The sequence below is a fragment of the Sebastes fasciatus genome, chromosome 1 (genome assembly GCF_043250625.1).
Source record: "Sebastes fasciatus isolate fSebFas1 chromosome 1, fSebFas1.pri, whole genome shotgun sequence".
Lineage (NCBI taxonomy): Eukaryota > Metazoa > Chordata > Actinopteri > Perciformes > Sebastidae > Sebastes > Sebastes fasciatus.
This window is the reverse complement of record NC_133795.1, coordinates 40,235,412-40,257,679: the sequence shown is the minus strand read 5'-3', so window position 1 is coordinate 40,257,679 and position 22,268 is coordinate 40,235,412. Positions and strand designations below refer to the sequence as shown.

At 41.3% G+C, this 22,268-nt stretch overlaps 1 protein-coding gene across 7 annotated transcripts in view; it reads right to left on the bottom strand.

The window, feature by feature from the left end:
- plekha6 (pleckstrin homology domain containing, family A member 6) overlaps positions 1-22,268 on the bottom strand; it is a 117,790-nt gene that overhangs the window by 65,622 nt on the left and 29,900 nt on the right. Inside the window, exon 1 of one of the 7 annotated variants that reach the window (XM_074648835.1) lies at positions 5,513-5,671. The exons of 1 other annotated variant lie outside the window; for it this stretch is intronic. In XM_074648835.1, coding sequence (XP_074504936.1) covers positions 5,513-5,544 — 32 coding nt within the window. In that variant the 5' untranslated portion in view covers positions 5,545-5,671. Of the gene's footprint in view, positions 1-5,512; positions 5,672-22,268 lie in introns of those variants that run through there. 5 more of the 7 variants (XM_074648817.1, XM_074648809.1, XM_074648826.1 and 2 more) reach the window with 5 other exon arrangements.

Sequence of the window (22,268 nt, the reverse complement as noted above, 5' to 3'; positions counted from 1 at the left end):
AAAGCCAGGTCTTTTATTTTATATGTCGGCATATACTGTAGGCTACAGTCTGTTTTTTTATTACTTTGTTTATAAACTTAGATATGAGCAAATTTATTTGTGTGGGCTATATCACTGTCATGTATTTGATGTGATTGTTGCACATGTTGTCGGCGTTTTTGTTTCAATAGAAAGGAAAATCCTTGAATTTTTGTCCTCATCTCTCATTAGACAATAATAGCAAATGAAAGGCTAAAACATGTCAAATGAAGCTCCAATGGAGGATAACCACTCTTGGCTTCTTACGAATTCACAACCAGCAGAATACAAGATTGACATTGCATTGGTCCAATGATGATTTCTAAGTTTCATTTTCAATTATCTACCTCTGTATGTGTACGAGAGTGGGACAAACTGGCAGTAAAGCGATAGATCAACACAGTAGCATGTTAGCTAAAACAACAGTTAGCTTGTTGTAGCAGCCCTGAATGAATGTAAACTGCTGATACGAACCGGATCACGGTATGAGCAAAGAACCCCATACCGGGGTCTAGCTCGTTGGACTGACGGGCTTCTAGTGACACCAACACAAACTTGAGGTTCATCCCCATCCAGAGACTGCCGTGATTGTTTATTAGAAATCTTGTAAGTCATTCTTTTACTGCTTAATAAGAAAGTAGAGATGAGCCCAACCCAGCTGACTCCCCAGTAGGAGGAATATGTTTCTCACCACATCTCCAAAATAATAACAGAGCAACAGCTGCCCTGTTTCAAAGACATGTTGTCTCTATTCCAGATGTTATGACATATTGGAATCAGTTTGTAAATGATATATAGGCTATTGGAAGAAGGTCTGGATTCTTCCTCATACATACCTAATAGTGAATAAGGTTAAGGAAGTGAATCACTACATGCAGAAATTAAAAAAGACATAAAGACCTTTGCAGATTTTCTCATTAATCGTATCTTTAAAGACATTTTTATGGGGCAAATGCAGTGTTTGGTTTCTTCAAAAACATCAAAACAATATTTTCTTATAATACATTTTATATGTTTTCTTTTAATCTTTTATTCATAAATATAAATTGAACAATAAATACCTTATTTTGTTGTTTTCTTGAAGGATGTTGAGCAATATGTGAAACCACTTTCTAATTTGACTATAAGACTATTAAGACACTCAATAGGTCTATATGTAGGTTTCAATGTATTTGTTTAGTTTGATATACCTCTGGGTCTTTTGTTATTGTTATACTGAATGTGAATTATGGTCTTATATTTAATAAATAAGGAAAGTAGAGATAAGTATCCAACTAGTTCAAAATAGCACAATGCCGTTGGTTGGTTTTCCTCCTGTCCTCCCCAATGTTTTGAGTCACCAGCTGCCTCTGACATACATACAGCAGCTACATACATACATAAGTATTGGGTTTGTGTTGCATGCTTGAATGTGTGAAGTCCCTGTTGGTTTTTGAAAACAGACCTTTTTTACTGCTGGTAGCAATATGGTTTCTAATAAACAGTCATAACAATGAAGTCACTCATTTGAACTGAATCATCCCTGAGTCACTGAAATATAACCACAACAGAATAAACAGTTTGAAATCATGTCCATATCCAACTCATTTGCATTTACAAATATCCTATGTTTTGTAAGAGATATAATGCCCCTTTGTTTATGTTTTTTATCATCAATATATAGAAGACGCATGCGACCAGTCCGACCCTTTATACTAGCTTCCCTACAGTATCCGCTCCCGGCAACTAAAGCACTAAATCATTTCTGTGGTTCTGCATGTGTGTGAGACTCAGTCTTGCAGGGTGCTGCCTGCCTGCCTGCTCAGGGATAACCTACAAACCTACATAGAAACAGCTAACATCAGGCAGCAGGATCCACATATACTGTATCTGCTGGAGGACAAACAGGACAGCTGCACAGCTCTGGACTGTCAGAAATAGTCTCCCACATCTCAGTCAGCACATCCAGTATAGTCGCTAACCACAACTCTGCCAGATGTTTCAAGATAAACAAGGCAGTTCCAGTTAGTTCCCAGCTTGAAATCAGCATCACCTTTTTAGGCTGTAATATGCAGCACACACCGCAGAGAAAGTGATACAAATTATGTATGGATAAAGTCGTGATATTTGTCATATAAAGTGTGGCCTGCTAATGTGGGACAGAGGCTTACATGGAGAGAGACTTTGAAGCAGCCAACACCAAAAACCCCATGAAAAAGGTCTGTTATATAACAGGTCTGACGCAGAATTTAAAGTGTTATACATGGTAAAACTGTCACAATTACAGACACAAATTAATCTTTTAATGTGCATGTGGCTTGTGAGTAGGGCGAGTAGAGTAGAGCGTGTAAGTTATGACTTAATTAGCAATGTCCTCAAGCTGTAGGAGATACCACTTTAAGTCTGTGACCATTGATTTTTTTTCTTGTAGTTAATTAATGTGAATTCCTTGCATTGGATAAACAGCAGAAATCAACTCGAATCAAAATCGTTCAGTCAACACTGAGTTATGTTCGTGAAGTTTGCTATATGGTGAAGGTTGAAAAATCTACTTCTAATTAATATTTCTACAGCGGTCACAATGTATATGTTGAAAAAAGAAAAGCCATTGAATCAACATTGCATAACGGACTTGTTTTCAACACTGAAATACTAACATTTAAAGGTGCTATATTCGATATCCAGAGCATTAATATAACATTAACAACTATTGTCTATGTAAAGAAATACAGGAGTAATGTCTACCTGAGCAGAGAATGAAGTCTCTCTCCCTCTGTGTGTGTGTGTTGTAATCAGCGCTGTCTTTGTGCTTTGTTGACCTCGCCGGGCTGGTCATGCGTGCCTTTTAGTGCATGTGAGCGTGCCCCACTGGATAGTTCGAGGCCGCTGCTCTCATACGGAGGTTACAGCTGATAACACCGTCCCGATGGAAGTGCAGCAGCACCCACCCTCCGGTCCCCCCTCAGGTAAAAAATTTTATCTCTGTCAGCACTTTTGCCGTTGTTTGCAGTGTTAGCGCTGTTAGAACCATAACCTGCGAGCCACCCGGCTTGTAGTCGCCATGTTGAGAGCTGTTGATATAATAGAAATGCTCCCAATCCTGTATTTAGCACGTTGAATCAATATTGTCTCAAAGTGCCTACTGCCAACTTTCTGCTATAACGTGTATTAAATTAAATGTTGTAAGATTTCATAACTCTAGTTCTAGTCTAGTTTGCTCAGTTAAAAACGCTACACATACATGTATGCATTTTCAATTCTTTGGCTGTGTCTCGATTACTGTAGATTTTGTATAGCAAACATTTGAACCAGTGGCATTATCATGATGTCTTTGTGGGTTGTCTAATGTCGTAAATGGTTAATAAATTAACTATTGTAATGCGGTTGTGTTTGCTGCCTATATGTGTACCAGCTAGCATTAAGCTAATGTTAGCTATTAGCATATCTGAAGTTAGAACAGAATCTAATTTTCACTCTCATCAGTCTGGCAAGGTCATTAGGTCATTAGTCTGTCTGTTACTGTGTCAAAATTAGCTCTATGGTGATTTTTGAGGCCATGATTGTTGGCAATTTTGAGTGGGGTTGTGTAAGTTGTTATTTTGTCCACAAGCACATATTGTACCTGCATTCAAATTTGGTCCAATACAACAGCTGCATTCTAAGTGCATTACACATAGGGTTAACTGGAAAACATCTTGCGATGGGATCACACCGGCCGCAACACTAAATCTAGTTTACGCGCTCACAAAACACACAGTCAGATTTGTCTCAATATTCACAAATGCACACAGAAGGATTCACAAATGCATTTTGTGATTTATATATAAATGACTCTCTCCTCAAAAATATGTTTCAATACACACACAAATAGTTATTGTTGTATATAAATGTAAACAAATAAATAAATCCACATATAAAAAAACAAGGTTCACAAATATATTTCTGATGCACACACACATCTTTCTTTTTTTAAATAAATGTAATAGAAATCCACAAATATATGTATTTAAAAGTATTTGCAAGTTTCATCAAAAACATATTTGGATGTCGTTACATTTATATACAAACTGTTGAACCTGCATTTACAAACTGCTGTCATGTGTGAACTTCACTGCACCTGTGTGGGTTTTATGAGACTCCCCTGACATGCACCAATCCACAAATGACACAATTTTTTTTTCAACAGGGAATTATCTGTAGCCAATCAGATGTCTCGCTCCTTATCAGCCAAATGTGGACAGATACGTATGTGCCTTGTGGGGTGATTGTGGTGTATATACATATACATATATATATATATATATATCATTTTTTTCTCCTCTCTTTCTTTACAATATTCTGTTTTTTATTTTATAATGATTGTAAACACTGTCCCCTACTGCTCCTCTACTTGCATACGCACTCGCACCTACACACACACACACACACACACTACACTTTCTCTCATATATACACCTCACATCTATCATCTACTTGGTCACATTACTTTCCATTCATATTCAATCCTAACCACTTTTTGCTGTTTGTATGTAATGCTTGTTTTGCTCCTTGCCAAGTCGCCCAATACATTACATTACGTCTTTTCTAACCTGCACTCAATGCATATTTTGCCAACCTTGTCAAATCACTAAATGTATCACGTAAAACAACAAATGCGACACCCCGTTTGAATGATGTCCACTTTTCCGGAGTGAGAAAAACACATTTCACGTTTTTTCCTCAGCAGATGGAGTTTAGTATGGAACTTCAGTCACATCTGTCAAAACCCGAGCAAAGTCCACCTCCTTAGGATGGCTGAGCGAAGCGGTTGAAAGTTTTCAAAAAGGTTAGGAAGTAGACCTCGAGTTCTGATTTTTAACTGTTTCCGAGGTAAAGAATAAACGCTCAGTTGTAATTTATTTGCAATATCGGTCAGACAAATCTCAATTAGATGTGTCCTCAGATTGTTTAGTGCTACATGGGAGTATTGCAGTTAAGATGGACTCAACAGATAAAAGTGATAACAGAATCATATACTACACTGCAGCAACATAACATGACATACTAGTCCCAGCGGCTGATTCGATGGCTGATTGAAGTCAAAAAGAAGAAAACACCACAGCGCGGAATGCTTATCCCCAACGACATACAGGCAAAAACCAAACCAACAATCCCTGCTCCTGATTTAGCACTGCACCACTGTAGAACACCCCAGCCAGACACACACCACCACGCTGTGTCACATGGTCCACACACACACACACACACACACACACACACTAACCAACACAACACTGTACTCTATACACTACTGTACACAAAAAGCACTCACATCAACCATACATTCACAGCAGAGGGCTTATGATTTCCCTGTGTTTCCTGCTGGCACTGCATTGCAGTCATCTCTGACCTCCAAGCTCCTAGGCTGTCCATTCCTCCATCAACCTCCCCTCCTCCTCCTCCTCTCCTCTTCTTCCTCGTCTTGTCCTAAACTCCAGCCCTGTGTGTCACTTCCTCCTTTCTTCCCTCCACCTACCTGGCTCTCCTGTCCACACGGAACTTCAACATCCTCCCCTGAATCAGTCATGTACCAACAGTGCAGGAGACGGGACGAATGGACGGACAGATGGAGGAGAGATGGAGAGATGGAGAGATGGACAGAGAGGTGGAGAGTAGCTGGACAGATAGAGGAGAGAAGGGAGATACACACCGCTGTCCTCTTCTCTCTCCTTCAGACTGCATGCCTCTCTCTCTCTCTCTCTCTCTCTCTCTGCTTGTTTCCCCCACCTGTCCCACCCTCCCTCTCCTTTCTCTCTCTCTTTATCCCCCTTCTCTCTCTCTCTCTCTCTCTCTCTCTCTCTCTCTCTCTCTCTCTCTCTCTCTCTCTCATACACACTCACGCTGCCTTCTGGCTGAGAATTGCAACACTCAGCTTATTCAGTCCCCTCAGTCTGGTTGATATACGCCCTATCTCTCTTTCTGTCTCTCTTTCTCTCTCTCTCTCTCTCTCTCTCTCTCTCTCTATCTCTCGTTGTTCTTCTCACAAAGGACAGTGCTTAAATATAAACACCATGTGGTCTCAGCTACTGTCAGACCTGAGAATGACTGCCTTTTTTCATCTGTATGTATGTATGTATGGATGTAACATTGTATGTGTGTGTGTGTGTGTGTGTGTGTGTGTGTGTGTGTGTGTGCGTGTGTTTACACATCTGTCCAGTCATGGGAGAACTCCTGGCCAGCGCTCCACAGGAACAAGCATCCACTCCACAATATCAACAGGCAGAACGGCGGAGAAAATGGACCAACTGACGTGCAAGCTACGCTTAGCTCAGTGCACACCTACTCAAGTCCCGCCCCTTCCGGTGGACCATGTGGTACCTTATTACGGTTAAAAAAAATGAACGGTAGTCAACGGAGAGAGACAAATATGTTTTTGATCCTGTTTGAATTGCGCCACGAATCACACATATGATGTTGGTCAATTTAAAACATAATTTTGCAAGTCCAGAAACTCTCAGTTTGTCGTAGTTTTGTCATGGTTTAATTTAGTTTTGTGTGAAACCGCTCAGTGAACTACATCTCTCGTCTCGGACGATATACGTCACCAACACTAGCCAGCTAGCTAATTTAACTATGTTCTGCACACAAATGAAACGTTATCTGACCTGATGTGTTTTATCAGCCGGGAAGAGAAAGAAGGATCAGACCTGTTACTTGTCAGTATAAGCCAAGTATACTTCAACTTTTATGTCAGTATAAGACAAGTATACTTTGACTTTTCTGAATGCTTGTCAGTATGAGCCAAATATACTTAAATATACTTTTGTTAAGTACATAAAAATTAAACTTAAAGTATACTCTCTTATTCTAAGTTTAAAAGAAGTATACTAATAGCACACTTGACTAAACTTCTTTTTAGTAAGGGAGTTTTCTCTGATGGACAAACTATGTAATTGAGCAGTTTTAAACCCAACCATGTTGTTTTTTCCTAAACCTAACTATAGTGGTTTTGTTACCTAAACCTAAGCCCATGTTTTTGTTTACCTCACAACATTAAGCACGTGTTTACTGCGACCGAAAAGAGTGACGCCGAGAGGTCTGACAAAGCGTCAGTATGTGACAAGTTGGGATGAGAACGCGTTGCATATTTTGTAAAGATGAATAGTACATATCATTGGTTTGGTGTTAAGAAAGAGTGTTCCTTTGTGGCTAGTAAGCCTAATATGGTGGCAACAACATTTCTACTATTCACGCTTTAGTCGCTGGCTCCAGAACATTTAGTTTGAGGTTTTTGCATAACTTTTCCTTGTTTAAAAATAACAGTTTAAAGCAACATAGTGCTGTTAAAATCATTTGTCATACTTGTTTTGAACTGTTGCAAGCGAATGAAATGAAAAACAAATAGTGCAGACATTCAGCTTCGATGTTGTGATTGAATTTACAGTCAATTGTAGAAGTCTGCTAGATTTTATTTCCACCAGTGTGTAGATAATGTAATATGTGAACATATTTGCACTGGATAGCATTGCTTCTGTTTGCCAGTTGAACTATTGAGGGCATCCTTATTGATATAATGGCAAATGTGAATATTGGATTTGTGCACAAGCCTGGGAACAAAAGAGATTCTCCTTTGTTTTTTTAAATAATATACGGGTCTTTATTGAGAGATAATATCTTAGAGCACAAAAATGGATTTCGCATTTCAACTACTGTAATATTCTGCTAACTATTTACATCCTGTGTTCGTCGTTCTCTCATAGATAAAAGAAACTACTCTCCTCAACACACATTACAATGCCCCATGGGCCCACAGTCACATGCATTTGTTGAGGTCAGCATTAAACGCTGCTTCAGTACCCCCTAGGTCCCAGAGCTCAGCAGGACTCACATATTAACATGTCATCCTGTCAACGTTAACCCTTAGAAGCTGCACTTAATCACATATAGCTGGATACTGCCTCTGCTCTTTATGGCTCGTCATAGAGACAGTTATATTATGATACTGTACAGGCAGTACAGGCACTGTAGAGGCACTCAGAAAATGTATGTCGCAAGAGATCACCCATAATATGTCTACATGGGGGTTGGAAGGCCTATTTATTGATATCAGTCACTAAACTACAAACCATAACCACCTTTTAATGCTTACCATCCTTTCACTCCTCCGGGGGAAATCCTTTTTTTCTGCTGTCTGTTTGCATCTTTCCTTCCTTTTTCTTTCTTGTTGTCATCCCGACCTCACTGTCTTCCCTCCTTACTTGGAGATTATTTGGTATATTTATGGAGAATGCAAATGCTGATGCAATTACTTTCCGGTGGGACGCTTTTACAGTGAAGAAGTTACAGGAAATGCAATGTGTGTGTCACCTAGTTAGCGCAGCTTCATTAGTAGTGCTATTCTTTCATAAACTCAGTTCTAATCAACCATTTATTGACATATTCTGTACCATATTGTCAGTGGATGAGTTTTTGGAGGAGTTTTTGTGGTGTGTCCCGTATCGTCGGCTCTAGTCTGCCCGTGTCAGTTTTTTGGCCAATTCAGCATGTTGAAGAAGACCGTCAGTGAGAGAAATCACTCTGATTGGCTGCTCAGCTTTAAAGAATCAGTGCACGAGAAGAGAAACGGAAGTGAGGAAAGCAAGCCAACGAGTAAAGTCAATAGGGCACACACAAAAGGCTCTTTTTATATTTTTGATCTTCATCTCATCTGATCATTCCAACACACGGATATTTTCATAGTGACATGGCCATCTGGATATCCGCTGTCCTACTGTAGGTCTTCCAGTTTCCCTCTTTGAATGACAAATACAGACTAACACTACCTGCTGGTATGGAGAGTTATTTCCTCTCACGCAGGCGCAGAACGTAGGTGGTAGTTGGCCGTCAGCTGTAGTCTTTGCGGTGTGCTCGAGTGCAACTTTCTGGCCAAGACAAAGGCGACGTGAGACAGTCGGCCACCAGTTCCTTGATGTTGGTTTGGTGTGTCTGGGCCTTTAACCCCTCGGCCACCAGACCAGGGCACCACCAACTCTACATTATGCATTACCAGGCCCTTCCAGGGGCCAAAGGGGACTGGAAGTGCTGCTGCTGGAGAACTGCTCATTGCTTCTTAACTCCAGGGAAGAAGATTTTGGTTGTAATGTTAGTATATCAAGCATCCTGCAGCAGTGCAGGTGAACTGCAGTCAATGAGCTGCGGCCTGTAAAGGCCTACTGCGGACGACATGCACAACTCAGTCCGTAGAGCCCTGAAAGCGCTGTTGCACAGAGCGTTGGTCGCTTGTTTATTCAAAGTTTATTAATATTGAACATGTTGCGTGTCCAAATTGCACCAAATTTGACAGCGCAAGCCTGTTGATCCTCTGCAATTCACCCGTCAAGTGTGAAGTAGATCGGCCGAACAGTTCTCGAGATATGTGAAGGACAGACGGAGGGAGATTCCTTGATTTATAGTTCGATAACATGTAACATTTCTAAGTGTCGTCATTCGCAAAACCCATTGTTCAGGTTAGGGGTTGGAGGTGGAAGCTGCGGCGTGGTGAGCAACTGTTTGTACGTGCATCATTGTCTAATAGGCATGCTCAGTATGGCGCAGAGCCAGCAGAGAGCTGGCCATAACCCAGAGCTGAGAGCTGGCAGCGTTTGCATGGCTTCAAGCAGGGGGAGGTGGCCTGGCCATACAGTAGACAGCTCTCTGCCAGATATTATGAGTCTCTTCAATTGACCCTCTGCTAAGCCCCGCCCTCCACTGCTACTCCGTCAAGCTGTCAGGGCGACCATGGAGCCCACAGTGTCCCTAACTGCACTCCCTGAAGAAATATTGTCTAATTTCTGGAAAAACTATAAAGCGATTTCAGAAAGAAGCCAACAGAAGGATCTGCCATATGCGTTTTGGAGGACATCCAACTGTTCCAGCAGTGAAAATAGATTAAAAAGATACAAATATATATAAAAGGTCATCCTGCCCTGGCTCGTTACCAATCAACAACCAGCAGAATACAATATTGACATTGTGTTAGTCCAATGATGATGTCCGAATCTCTATGGAGCTGTAGTTAGCTACTTGTGTTAGCCAACGCAACAGTTAGCTTGTTGTATTAGTCCTGAAGGACCCGGTGCAGCAGTCTGTCGCCCATACCGGGATTGCAGCACGTCAGACCGCTGCACATCACAGTAGTAGTGACTGGGGCGTGCAGCAGCAGGATCATGCTCCGGATTGCCACCAAAATCGAATGGCTTGTTCATTGTGCCACACCCTACCCCTCCAAAAAAGGTCATTTGAATCCATCTCAAACTTTTGGAGTAATCCTGCTAACAGACAGAGGACAATAACTTAACATAACATGACACCCTGGGTTGTGTTTTTTTTTTCCCTCCCCAATTGTTTGAGTCGCCAGCCGCCACTGTACGTAACATTTTAGAAACGTGTATCTCCATCCAACCTCTACGAGTATCACTAACACACAACGGTTAACCATGAGTAGCTCCATATCCACTAAACCAGCCTGAAAATGAAGAAAATCTGAAACGATTAAATGAGAGTCTATGGAGACATATAGTTGTCGGACCCTGGTCGGAGTTGGCCGATGCTGCGCTATGACTGGCCAGTCTGCGTTCAAGGGGCGGGACTTAGCAAAGGGTCAATTATCATCAAACAATAAATCAGGTGTTGTCGTACACACAACCAAGAGAGCATAAAATAGGTTTCAGAGCTATTTTCAACAAAATGTAATTTTCTACTTCTACTTTCTCTACATTAACTACTCGGCTACATTAGCTACTCGGCTACATTAGCTACTCTCGCAGCCATTCATTTCAGTTTGTTCATATCATACAAAGCTAAAGTGACAGCTATTTGATATCAGATTGACCTCCATGTAGTGGGGTGCGTTGAGGTAAAAGGGTTTCTTAAATATAAGGGTAAGTTATGGTTTCAGGCATGTAAATGTATTCATATGTGTATTAATAATCATAACATTTCCTGATAATAAAGTCTGCTCTCTGTTTTGCTTATTAAATATTGTTTTCCGATAGTTCATTATTTTATCAGGATTTATTTTTTTAATGACTATGGTAAAATGCAATAAAAACCAACACAAAATTGCTATCAAGACCTTCAATCCATAAATACTGAATGGCCTTCAAAAACCAAAAGCAGTTCAATTTAAGTTGGCACGTCCATTATAGGTCAATAATTCCATCAGCTGGGTTCCCTGAATACACAAACAGTTCCATTTAAATGCTTACAGATACTGAACATCAGCACCAAACGTTCTTGGATTTTAACAAAACTATCAATATTTATATCAACTTATATATAGTATAACCCTCCTCTCAACTTCAGACAGACCAAACAAGACCAAAGGTATGACTACGAGGAAGAGCGTGACTGATATTTATGAACATTGATTCAGCCAGTGAGCCTATTGATCCTACTGGCACACCACTGTATTGTGATAAGACTCAACCAGTCTGATCAATAGATGTGGGCCAGACATGCGGCTGACCATGCGTCCGTCTCTACGACAAACAGCAAACCAATTACAGTGGAACAGTGCACAGCACAGCACAGCACAGTCAGTCCATCACAGACGTGAACCACAACAAGAGAGGTGGTGCAACGTGGCAATCCTGGGATGTCACAGACCACATGTGAGACCTTATACTTAAATTCTTATATGATTTACCAATTATAATCATTGGTATGACACATCATTTCCAAATTGTCTCTCTCTTGGTCAAGGATCTATAAACATCTAGGTATTAATCTTGTCTTGTTGTTATATACAGTATGTCATATAACGGACCAGATGAACATACAGTACTCTAGGTAGATGCTAACAGAGTGCAGTAAACCCAACAGCAAAAGCACAGTTCTACTAAGAAAGTGGTCTCAGTCTGATAGTTTTACCCGACAATGCAGATTGTCTGCTTCCCCAGATTTCAGCAATCATTATGACAACTAATAATACAGTAGTGGTGGTAGCCAAAAGCAAATCCCAGGTTGTAATAAAACATTTTTATTTTTTTTTAATTGGTCGAGGATGGTGTTTAAAACTCAAATGAGAATATGGGGAATTTGTCAGGCCTTCTGTACACAGGCACAGTTTGCGTTGGTTCAGGGGGTTCACTGAACCCTCTAGAAATGCATCTTATATTTTTTATAATAACGAAGAGCTAATAATTTATTATGATGATGAATAATATCGACCTTGATGTGTCTTCATATTGACAGAATAAGAAACCAGATAAGAAAATAGATTTGTCTTTTTATTTACTTATAGCCTAATAACATCGGACACTCTGTTAAATATGAACTTTCTGTTACGCCATGTACACAGACCACTTGTCATCAGCTGTGAGCTCCAGCTCAGACTAGAGACGTAACCACTTAAAATATGGGTAGGTAGTACTCGCTCTCTTCTGACGTTTCTGTTTTTTAAACAGAAAACAGGTTATCTCTGTCTATCTCTTATCTCTGTAATGTATCAGTTTTATAAATAAAATTAAAACAAAACAAAAGCGGAAACAAGACTTCAATAAAATACAAGAAAAGTCGAGCTGTGTGTTTACTGGAGGACTTTTGAGTTAACTGTCTATATCTTTGCACAAGAGAATGCATTACAAGGGCAGTACAAGCAGTTTTGTTTTTGTTTTGTTTGAAAGAAAAAATCGCCACAGAAGCTATGTTTGATTAATGAAATAAAGTTTAAGTTAAGTGCATGCTATTCCCCACCAATGGGCCTGCTTTCTTTGCTTTGATACATTCAATTTCTTTTTGCATGTAAATAGAAAATAAATACTTGCCTTCAAAACACCTTCAAAAAGTTGTTGGGAAATGATCAAATAGTATAGCTTACTGGTTTGTCATTTTACCGACTACACTATCCAAAAAAGACACATGTTCATGGCTACGGCCTTGCTTTTCAGTTTTACTCACTGAGTGTTTTGAATTGTTCCCTGATTCTTCAGATCAGTCATGTCTGTCAAGACAAATGTAGCAGTGTATAGAGCTGACAACTGATTTCAGAAATGCCAGAATGGAGCATCAAACCCCATCGCTCCCTTTCATAAAAATGAATTACTTATGAACTACAAGTAGTGATGTGTATCATCTGTTCTCTTTATCCATTATAAAATCCTTTAAAAAAACTTTGATGCTATACTGTTGATGAAGTGTGTTGTTCAGGTCAGGACATCCATCCTGCTGGAATGTACAGAAATAAAGACTCGGGTGGGCTGGCAGTGAAGGAGGCAGCTTCTCAGCCAGTTGGGAGGAGGCAGGAGATGGATTAAGACATAGCTCAGGGTCAGGGGACTTGGGGGAATGTGCTTTTATACAAATTAGCTGCAGCATGGAAGCAGCTGGTGTTTGTCCTCCTTACTGGATAAGATCAGAGAGCGTCCAGGACAACGCCACACAACGAGACAGAACTGTAGGTTACATTGTAACTAGGGTTGCCAAAGTTAACGTGAATAACAACTTTGTTAATGTAAATTTGTTTTAACGCCACAAATTTCTTTAACGCGTTAACGCAACTTGCAATTTTCAGGTTGTAGCAGTCTCAGTTTACTGATACTGGTATTGTTGCAAAGCAGGCTAAATAATGATCCAAACTTACACTAAATTCTGTCTAAGAAAAAACTTTCATGGCCATTTTCAGATGTGTGAATGAAAATGGGTTCTATGGGTACCCACGAGTCTCCCCTTTACAGACATGCCCACTTTATGATAATCACATGCAGTTTGGAGCAAGTCATAGTCAAATCAGCACACTGACACACTGAAGTTTGCCATGTTATGATTTGAGCACATTATTTTTGCTAAATGCAGTACCTGTGAGGGTTTCTGGACAAACTGAAGCCAGTAACCCTGGGTCATGGTTGAGTGCACTCACGCGTCTGTGCCCAGTCCGGTCTCTTAGACTATATAAGATATGGACGTATAGTCTCCGTGACGTAGGTTTCTGAAGAACGGTTGTAAAACTCAAAGTGGGTGGCTCCGGCCATTGCTTGGAAGAGACAACATGTCCTAATTCCAGGCTATAATACAAAAATAAGCAAAGAGGGGGATCATTGTTGGAGCTGAGGTGGGTGACGCAGCAGAGCAGACAGCTAACAGCCTGCGACCTGGTACGGCACCCACCTGTCACTCAAAGCGCCCTCAATTATGCTTAACTTTAAGCCTTAAAGTGGCAAGAGGCAGTATATTTTTGGCATCATTGGGCAAAAATACCTTAATAACCTTTCAGCATATTGTAATTCAAGTGTTCTGAGAGATAACTAGACTTCTGCTCCTCCTCATGGCTCTGTTTTCAGGCTTTAAAAAATCTAGCCCGTGACGGGAGACTTTGACCAATCACAGGTCATTTCATTGAGAGAGCGTTCCTATTGGCTGTGCTCCGGTCACGTGACAATAACTTGGAGTTCCTTCACCAGATTTCACAATGGCGGCGGCGTCACAAACTTTCTCATTTTACAGCTAAACCGTGCACTACAAGATGATTCTGAAAACATTTGAGGAGAGAAATAGACATTAACGTAACATAATATTTTTTCAGGTTACCTGTTTCATGTACTGTCACGATAAAGCGACCATTTTATAATATAACTTTTTTTAATCATATTTTCTCCAATCTCACCTACTTCATCTTTAATATAATTTAAGGTGGTGAGTTATACAAAAATTCACCCCCATTTACCAGTCTGTAGACATGTTTATTTCTGCTGTAAAGTTGGGCATTTTAACATGAGGGTCTATGGGGATTGACTTGCTTTTGGAGCCAGCCTCAAATGTTTTTTTTTTTTTGTGTGTATATAATATATGTCACATATGATGTGTGTGTGTGTGTGTGGTGTGTGTGTGTGTTAAATAAAAAAATATATATACGTATATGACATCTGAACATTCTTGTCACGTTATGCCGTGTTGTGAATGAAATGAAAAGTAAATATATAAGTTGTCATGAACACTGTTGTGTTCATCAGACAGAGATCATAAAATATAGCGATATAACAAAACAATGGACAGCTGATGACAGCTGTGACACACGTCATATTTAATTGACGTTTCATTTTGTTAAATGCCTATTGCCTCAACTCCTCTCTCCTCACGTCTCTTCCTCGCCTCCTCCGCTCACATCTCCCGTAGGAGGGACTAAAATGTGAGGAGAGGTGACGAGGAAAGGAATCAAGGAGACACAACTGTTGTTGTTTTTTAGACACCAAAACAGGGAAACCAAAACTATTGGAAACCACTGGTTTAATCTATCTACTAATCTATTTTATAAGGTTATCCTATTTTTATATGTAAATGTTTTATCTGAAAAGTAAATGATTATATTTGTCAAATACATATAGTGCAGTAAAAAAGTACAACAGTTCCCTTTGAAATGTAGTGGATTAGAAGTATAAAGCAGCCGAAAATGGAAATACTTATATCGAGTACAAATATACCTCAAAACTGTATTTAGGTACAATACAATACAATAAATGTACTTAGTTACCTTCACTGGAGGGCTTCAGTAATTTAAATGAATATTATTTTATATTTATCCAATTTGTTCAACAGAAATGTTCAATAAATCACCACTTGTATATACCAAGTAATTGTATTTTCGTTATATACTGTAGTTTTGTTCTAATCTCTGTAAACTTGTGTATGTCATTAACATTTCTGATATGTCATGGTATAAGAATTCATAACATACAACCCAGTTCAATATCTAAAAGGATGTGCATCAGCTGGGCTAGGCTCTCACTCTAAAGCATTATTGACATTATTACTGGCACATTTATTGGATGCCATCTCTTACTTAAACCGTTATTGTTCATTTGGACATATTTCACACATACTTACCTACTGATAATTTGTATCTTGGCCCGTCTCTTATCAGCATAGATTAGCAGCATTCATGGGAACAATCCCCCGTTTCTCTGCTCTAATGAGGCAGATGGAGAAGCTCAGGCCATGAGATTTAAAGTAAAGCAACATGATTAACTGACTTCAACTTAATTAGTTGTTGGTATGCAGTAAAGACTGATAACATGCAGGAGATTGAACTCCTTTCTAGCAAACAACTGATATTGAGTTTGACCTTCCCTATTAGTGATGTACAAAGTTAAAATGTCCCTGATATGCTTTTTCAGGAATTTTGTAATTAACTCAAGTATTTGAGTCTGAGTTGGTGTGCTCCAATTATCAGGGGGGGGGGGGGTTGTCACACTGCTCAGCCTCCTCGGGAAAGTTTATTCTATAGTGCTGGAAAGAAGGCTAACCTCAAATCCAGGAGGGGCTGTTGGAGGGGTCATGGGAGTTTGCCCATCCAGTCATGGAAAAGGCTTACCACATGTCCTGGGGGGTGCTGCGGGAACCAAAGTCAGAGCTGTGTCCGTATACTCGGCACAAAGTCAAATACATTTCCGGTAGGTGTTGGCCTCCGCCAGGGTTGTCCCTTGTCCTCGATCCTGTTTGTGATTCTCATGGACAGGATCTCACGACGCAGCCGGGGGTAGGACAGTGTCCGGTTTGGGGACCTCAGAATTGCGTCTCTGCTCTATGCAGACGATGTGGTTCTGTTGGCTTCATCAGACCGCGACCTTCAGCACGCACTGGAGCGGATTGCAGCCGAGTGTGAAGCGGTTGGGATGAGATTCAGTACCTCTAAGTCTGAGGCCATGGTCCTCTGCCGGAAAACGGTGGACTGCACCGTCCGGGTTGGGGAGTGAGTCACTGCCCCAAGCGAGGGAGTTTAAGTATCTCGGGGTCCTGTACCGAACCGTTGTGGTGAAGAGGGAGCTGAGCCGGAAGGCAAAGTTCTCGATTTACCAGTCCATCTACGTTCCAACCCTCACCTATGGTCATGAGCTTTGGGTAGGCTGGGCTCAGCCTTAGAGATAGGGTGAGGAGCTCAGACATATGGAGGGAGCTCAATGTAGAGCCGCTGCTCCTTCACGTCGAAAGGGGCCAGCTGAGGTGGTTCGGGCATCTCAGGCATCAGGACACCTCCTGGAGTCCTCCCCTCCCTTTCGGTGCACGTTTAACTGTTAAGAGGCCCCAGGATTCTATATCTCAACGCCTCGGAGTCCCCCAGGAGAGGGATGTCTGGAATACCCTGCTAAGCCTGCTGCCCCCGTGACCCAGCCCTGGATAAGCGGAAGAAAATGGATGGATGGATACTCATGACAAAAGTGCTATAACTTTGTTTTACAGTTTTTTTGTTTTTTTTACGCCAAATTCACACCAGCGCGGCGGCAGTCCCTCCGAGCTCAGCGAGCTGCGGTCGTTTGATTCTGCTGTGATGTGCAGTCAAGCAAAAGTTGGGAAAAGTTGAACTTTTAGCGGCGAAGTGCGGCCAGAGAGGACCCGCAGCCAATCAGTAAACAGATCCTGTGACTCCTGTGACATGTTGACCTATGTTACAAAGAATTACTTCCCAACTGAAACACGTGAACATGCAGAAAACATGTAATTATTGCGGCAAGCCACACTTCTCCGCATCCTGGTGTGTATTCGGTGTTACTTTCTTGACTTTTATCTGCAGATCTGAAAAAAATGTTCACTGACACCATTTATTTCCTACAGTATCCATGCAACTATAAAGCGTGATTAACATGTTTTAAGGTAAGGGAAAATCATGGTTATGATTTGAAAAAGTCAAAAGTTACATGAAACATGAGACAGGATAATGAGATATGAGACCTATAATATTTAGTTGTATCCCTAAAATGTATTTGGCAAAACAAATTAGATGTATATTAAGGTCATTTCTAGGTGACAGGGTTGAGAAGAGACTCTGAGGATGACTTGGATGAACAGAATATGGTGTATAATATAGTGTGCTTTTGGTTGTATTTACATATGGACTGCTTCTGCCTCTGCTTCAACAGAATACTAAATAATTATTCATAATAATAATAATAATAAATAAATCACTTTGGACAAAGGTTATTGTAGGTGCAAAGAACATATTGTTCTGCCATAGACACAGCTACTGTAAAGTCAGAATGAGGAGCACTGCAGGTGCTGCAGTTATCGTGGGTGTCACAACGGGAGTCATCATCCTCCACACCTGCCAGTCACATGTCAAACTGGGTTAGTTCAGGTGGTTTGAGTGTTGCGCTGAAGCCTGATGCTTTTATCCGAATATCCTCCAGCCCTGGCAGCCACAACAGATGCCTCTCATAAATCACCTGCTGGCCTGATTTCATAACTTCAGAGCAGCGGAGCACCAAACACAGACCGGCAGACGTCTGGCCCAGTTGGCAACAACAACCCACTCTCTATTTTCACAAGGTGGCAGGAAGCCCTGAGCCATACTGTCCCCTGGTGGACAGAGCAGGCACACACACAAGAGCCCTTACTTACCAAGAAGACTTCTAATAACTCCATCCCTGTCCTCACACCCTCAGTCTCAGGCTTTTCTCTGTAAGCGTTGTCATGCCAAACTCAATCTAAAAATGGAACAGTTTAAAGGTCCCATATCATGCTCATTTTCAGGTTCATACTTGTATGTTGTGTTTCTACTAGAACATGTTAACATGCTGTAATGTTAAAAAAAAACTTTATTTTTCTCATACTGTCTGCCTGAATATACCTGTATTTACCCTCTGTCTGAAACGTTCCGTTTTAGCACATTTCAACGGAATTGCAACGGAATTGCGTTGCATACACTGCAACAGGATATAAACTGGGACACATTTAGAATGTTTATGTTTAAAACTGTGTAATAATCTAAATATTGTATATTTGTGACATCACAAATGGACAGAAATCCTGACGCTTGTTTCAAACGCACAATTACTGAATACGGGCTGTGTGTATTCCTCCGTATATTGAGCGTTTTGATGGTTTAACAGTATTTATAGGGCACTGAAACCTGTTTTATAATATAAAAGACCTGAAAATATCACTTGTTATAATATGGGACCTTTAATGTTGCCTTGCTCAATGGCAAACACACACACACACCTTGTTGAACATCACAGAAGTTCTTTGACACCTTCATCAGTATTATTGATATAAAGCTCATCTGTTACATTCAATTTGTCACAGTCTGTGTCTGTGTGAGTGTGTGTGTGTGTGTGTGTGTGTGTGTGTGTGTGTGTGTGTGTGTGTGTGTGTGTGTGTGTGTGTGTGTGTGTGTGTGTGTGTGTGTGTGTGCGTGTGTGCGTGTGTGCGTGTGTTTCAGCTAGGGCCTGTTAGCATTGCTGTTATTGTCGTTGCTCAGTGAACTGTCCTGACTGATGAAATCTCTTCATGGCAGAGGGCCTTTGAGGTTCGTTTAGACTGAATGCCAAAGATACTGAAAATTATTCTTTAGTTTTTTCAAAATGCACTTTGGTCTAAATAAAAAGTTTTGAAATACGGTAACAGGGAGAAGTCAGTCACAAGTCAGTCGGACGGAGAATTATACTTTGGACGTGACATTTATTATTCTGTTTTTTATTACAATATTGGTTTCAATTCCTGCTGAGAGTTTTTCTATGTGGAACTTTACCGTGGGAGAATGTCTTTATTGTCAAGTTGACGGTTGTGCGTCAGCGATCCACCCCCTACCTCTTCCGCTCTCAAAGATAAAAATTTACATCACCTTACACATGCACCTCCGTCTGGCTGTCTCTCCCACACATCAACACACAAACAAAAGAAGTGTTGGCGTCACATGCTGTACCAAAGCTCCACACGCTACCATACAGTCGAGACACATAATGAATATCTGTATTAGGAAACAAAGACAAACAAAGCTGCCCTCACATCGTCAACATCACTTTTTTACATTACTGCACTGCATCACTTCTGAGCTGCCCTCTAGGCTAACACATTTCAGTGTTGTCAAGTCAGGTTTATTCAAATAGACCAAAATCACAGATTCCATCAGTGTCAAAACATCCATAGAAACTACTCAAACCACTCCTGCAGTGTAATCCCCTTCTCCTCTGTTGATGCTTTGCCAACGAAACACCAAATATGCTACCTATCTGGCGTGGAGAGGAGGTTGTGTTGTTCGGGCTCTACCTGTTTGGCGTGGAGAGGAGGTCGTGTTGCTCTGGCTCTACCTGTTTGGCGTCAAGAGGTTGTGTTGCTTGGGCTCTATCTGGTTAGCGTGGAGAGGAGGTCATGTTGCTCTGGCTCTACCTGTTTGGCGTGGAGAGGAGGTTGTGTTGCTCTGGCTCTATCTGTTTGGCGTGGAGAGGAGGTTGTGTTGCTCTTGCTCTACCTGTTTGGCGTGGAGAAGAGGTTGTGTTGCTCTGGCTCTATCTGTTTGGCGGGGAGAGGAGGTTGTGTTGCCCTGGCTCTATATTTTTGGCGTGGAGAGGAGGTTGTGTAACTCTGGCTCTATCTGTTTGGCGTGGAGAGGTTGTCGTGTTGCTCTGGCTCTACCCGTTTGACGTGGGGAGAAGGTTGTGTTGCTCGGGCTCTACCTGTTTGGCGACACCTGGAAGCTGCTTAACATCCTCCTGGATCCACCTTCTCACATATGTTCACATTACATGTATTATTTTTTGTCATATGGATTGTCTATGTTGTATTTTCATTATGTTGTTACTCTGTACACACGACATCTATTGCTCGTCTGTCCATCCTGGAAGAGGGATCCCTCCTCTGTTGCTCTTCCTGAGGTTTCTTCCTATTTTTTTTCCCTGTTAAAAGGTTTTTTTTTGGTTAAGTTTTTCCTCATCCGATGAGAAGGTCACACTGTAAAGGACAGAGGGTGACAGAGATTGTAAAGCCCCCTGAGGCCAATTTATGATTTGTGATTTTGGCATTGTTTGAACCATTAGCACTGTTAGCATCATTAGCTGCATGTCGCCATGTTGAGAGCCACGCAGAGGCAATAGAGATGCTCTGAATTACGAATTCATCACCTTTAAGGAAGAGGTCGTGGTGGATGGATAGGCCAACAGAGAGTGTGACTTTGACACTGGAGACGGTGGTTTGCACCTGTCTTCAACTAACAGTCAGTCTGTCTTTTAACTATGACAGCTATCATCCCCTAACCGTAACCAAGTCATTTTAGTTGCCTAAACTTAGAAGGGGCAAATCAGAAAACATTTCCATGAATACTTTTTGTGTGTGTAATTCTTGCATGTATATCAGTAGGAATACAGATCGACACAATCGGACCTGCCTCTGTTCACCCTCCTCCCTCCTTTTCCCTCCAAATTTATTCTCCCCCTGCAGCTCCTGTACTCCCTCCCTCTCTATCTGAAATCTCCCTGGCCTCCATCACTTTCACTTTTCACTCTCGCCTTTCCCACTGCTCTCCCCAATACACCCCGCTCGTTCCTTCTCCTGCAGACAGTTGACTAGCGGCCAGGGTCAGCGAGGCCAGAATGAGAGGAATTTAAACAGGGGGAGAGGTAGAAACAATCATGTCTTTACGGGAAGGATCTGCTCCTTTTCCTCCGGGGCAGTTCTCACTGACCATACATATGGATTACAATCCCCACAGAGCAGCTGCCGGCTCAAACTCTCACTCTATCGCTCTCATCCCTCTTTCTTTCTTTCTGTCTCTCCCTCTCTCTCTTGCCAGAAATGCCGGTTCTTTGTCCCTCCCTACGAGACTCAAACATACGCACACACATACACACACTCCTATACATGCACAATGTAAACAGAGTAGTCACATGAGGGATCAGTTGGGCTACTAAATGTTACTATACATTGTGGAGCCCACATGTGTAAGATCCCGATTTTCCCTGGAGACTCCCATTATTCATCACCCTCTCCCGGTTTCCTCCCGGGGTCACATTTGGCAATTTTTTCACTTTTTGTCCTTTCTTTTATCTCAACCTGTTTCTGGTACTGTACGGCGTGTATAAGCCCTACTGTTTCCACTCGGACAATACAGCTACAACCTAATGTTTTTTTTCTGGGGGAAGAGAACTGCTCGCGACGCAACATTGAGCTGCGCTCGCCGTTGGGTTCAGTGCACATCACAGCGTGCTGTTCAAAGTCGGGCTTTGCTCGATGCAGAGAAAAGCCATCAGAAGTAATGTGTTTCAGAGCGCTGTGGTGCCGTTGTCGCGTTGTGTCTGAGAGGACCTTCAGTGAGTGATTGACGGAAAGAGAAATTGAGAGAACTAAGTACAAAAATGAATGAATGAATGAAAACTGATGAATAGCCTATTAGTTTATGCCAGAGATTCACACAAGTTCACACCAGAGGGTCAAATTATTCTTTATTCTTTCCTGAGAATTAAAATTAAAATTAACAGTATGAATGAAGGAAACAAAGTCTTTCAAACTAAATTTTTGTTTCTGGTGGAGGACCCACAAACCCCCCCCCC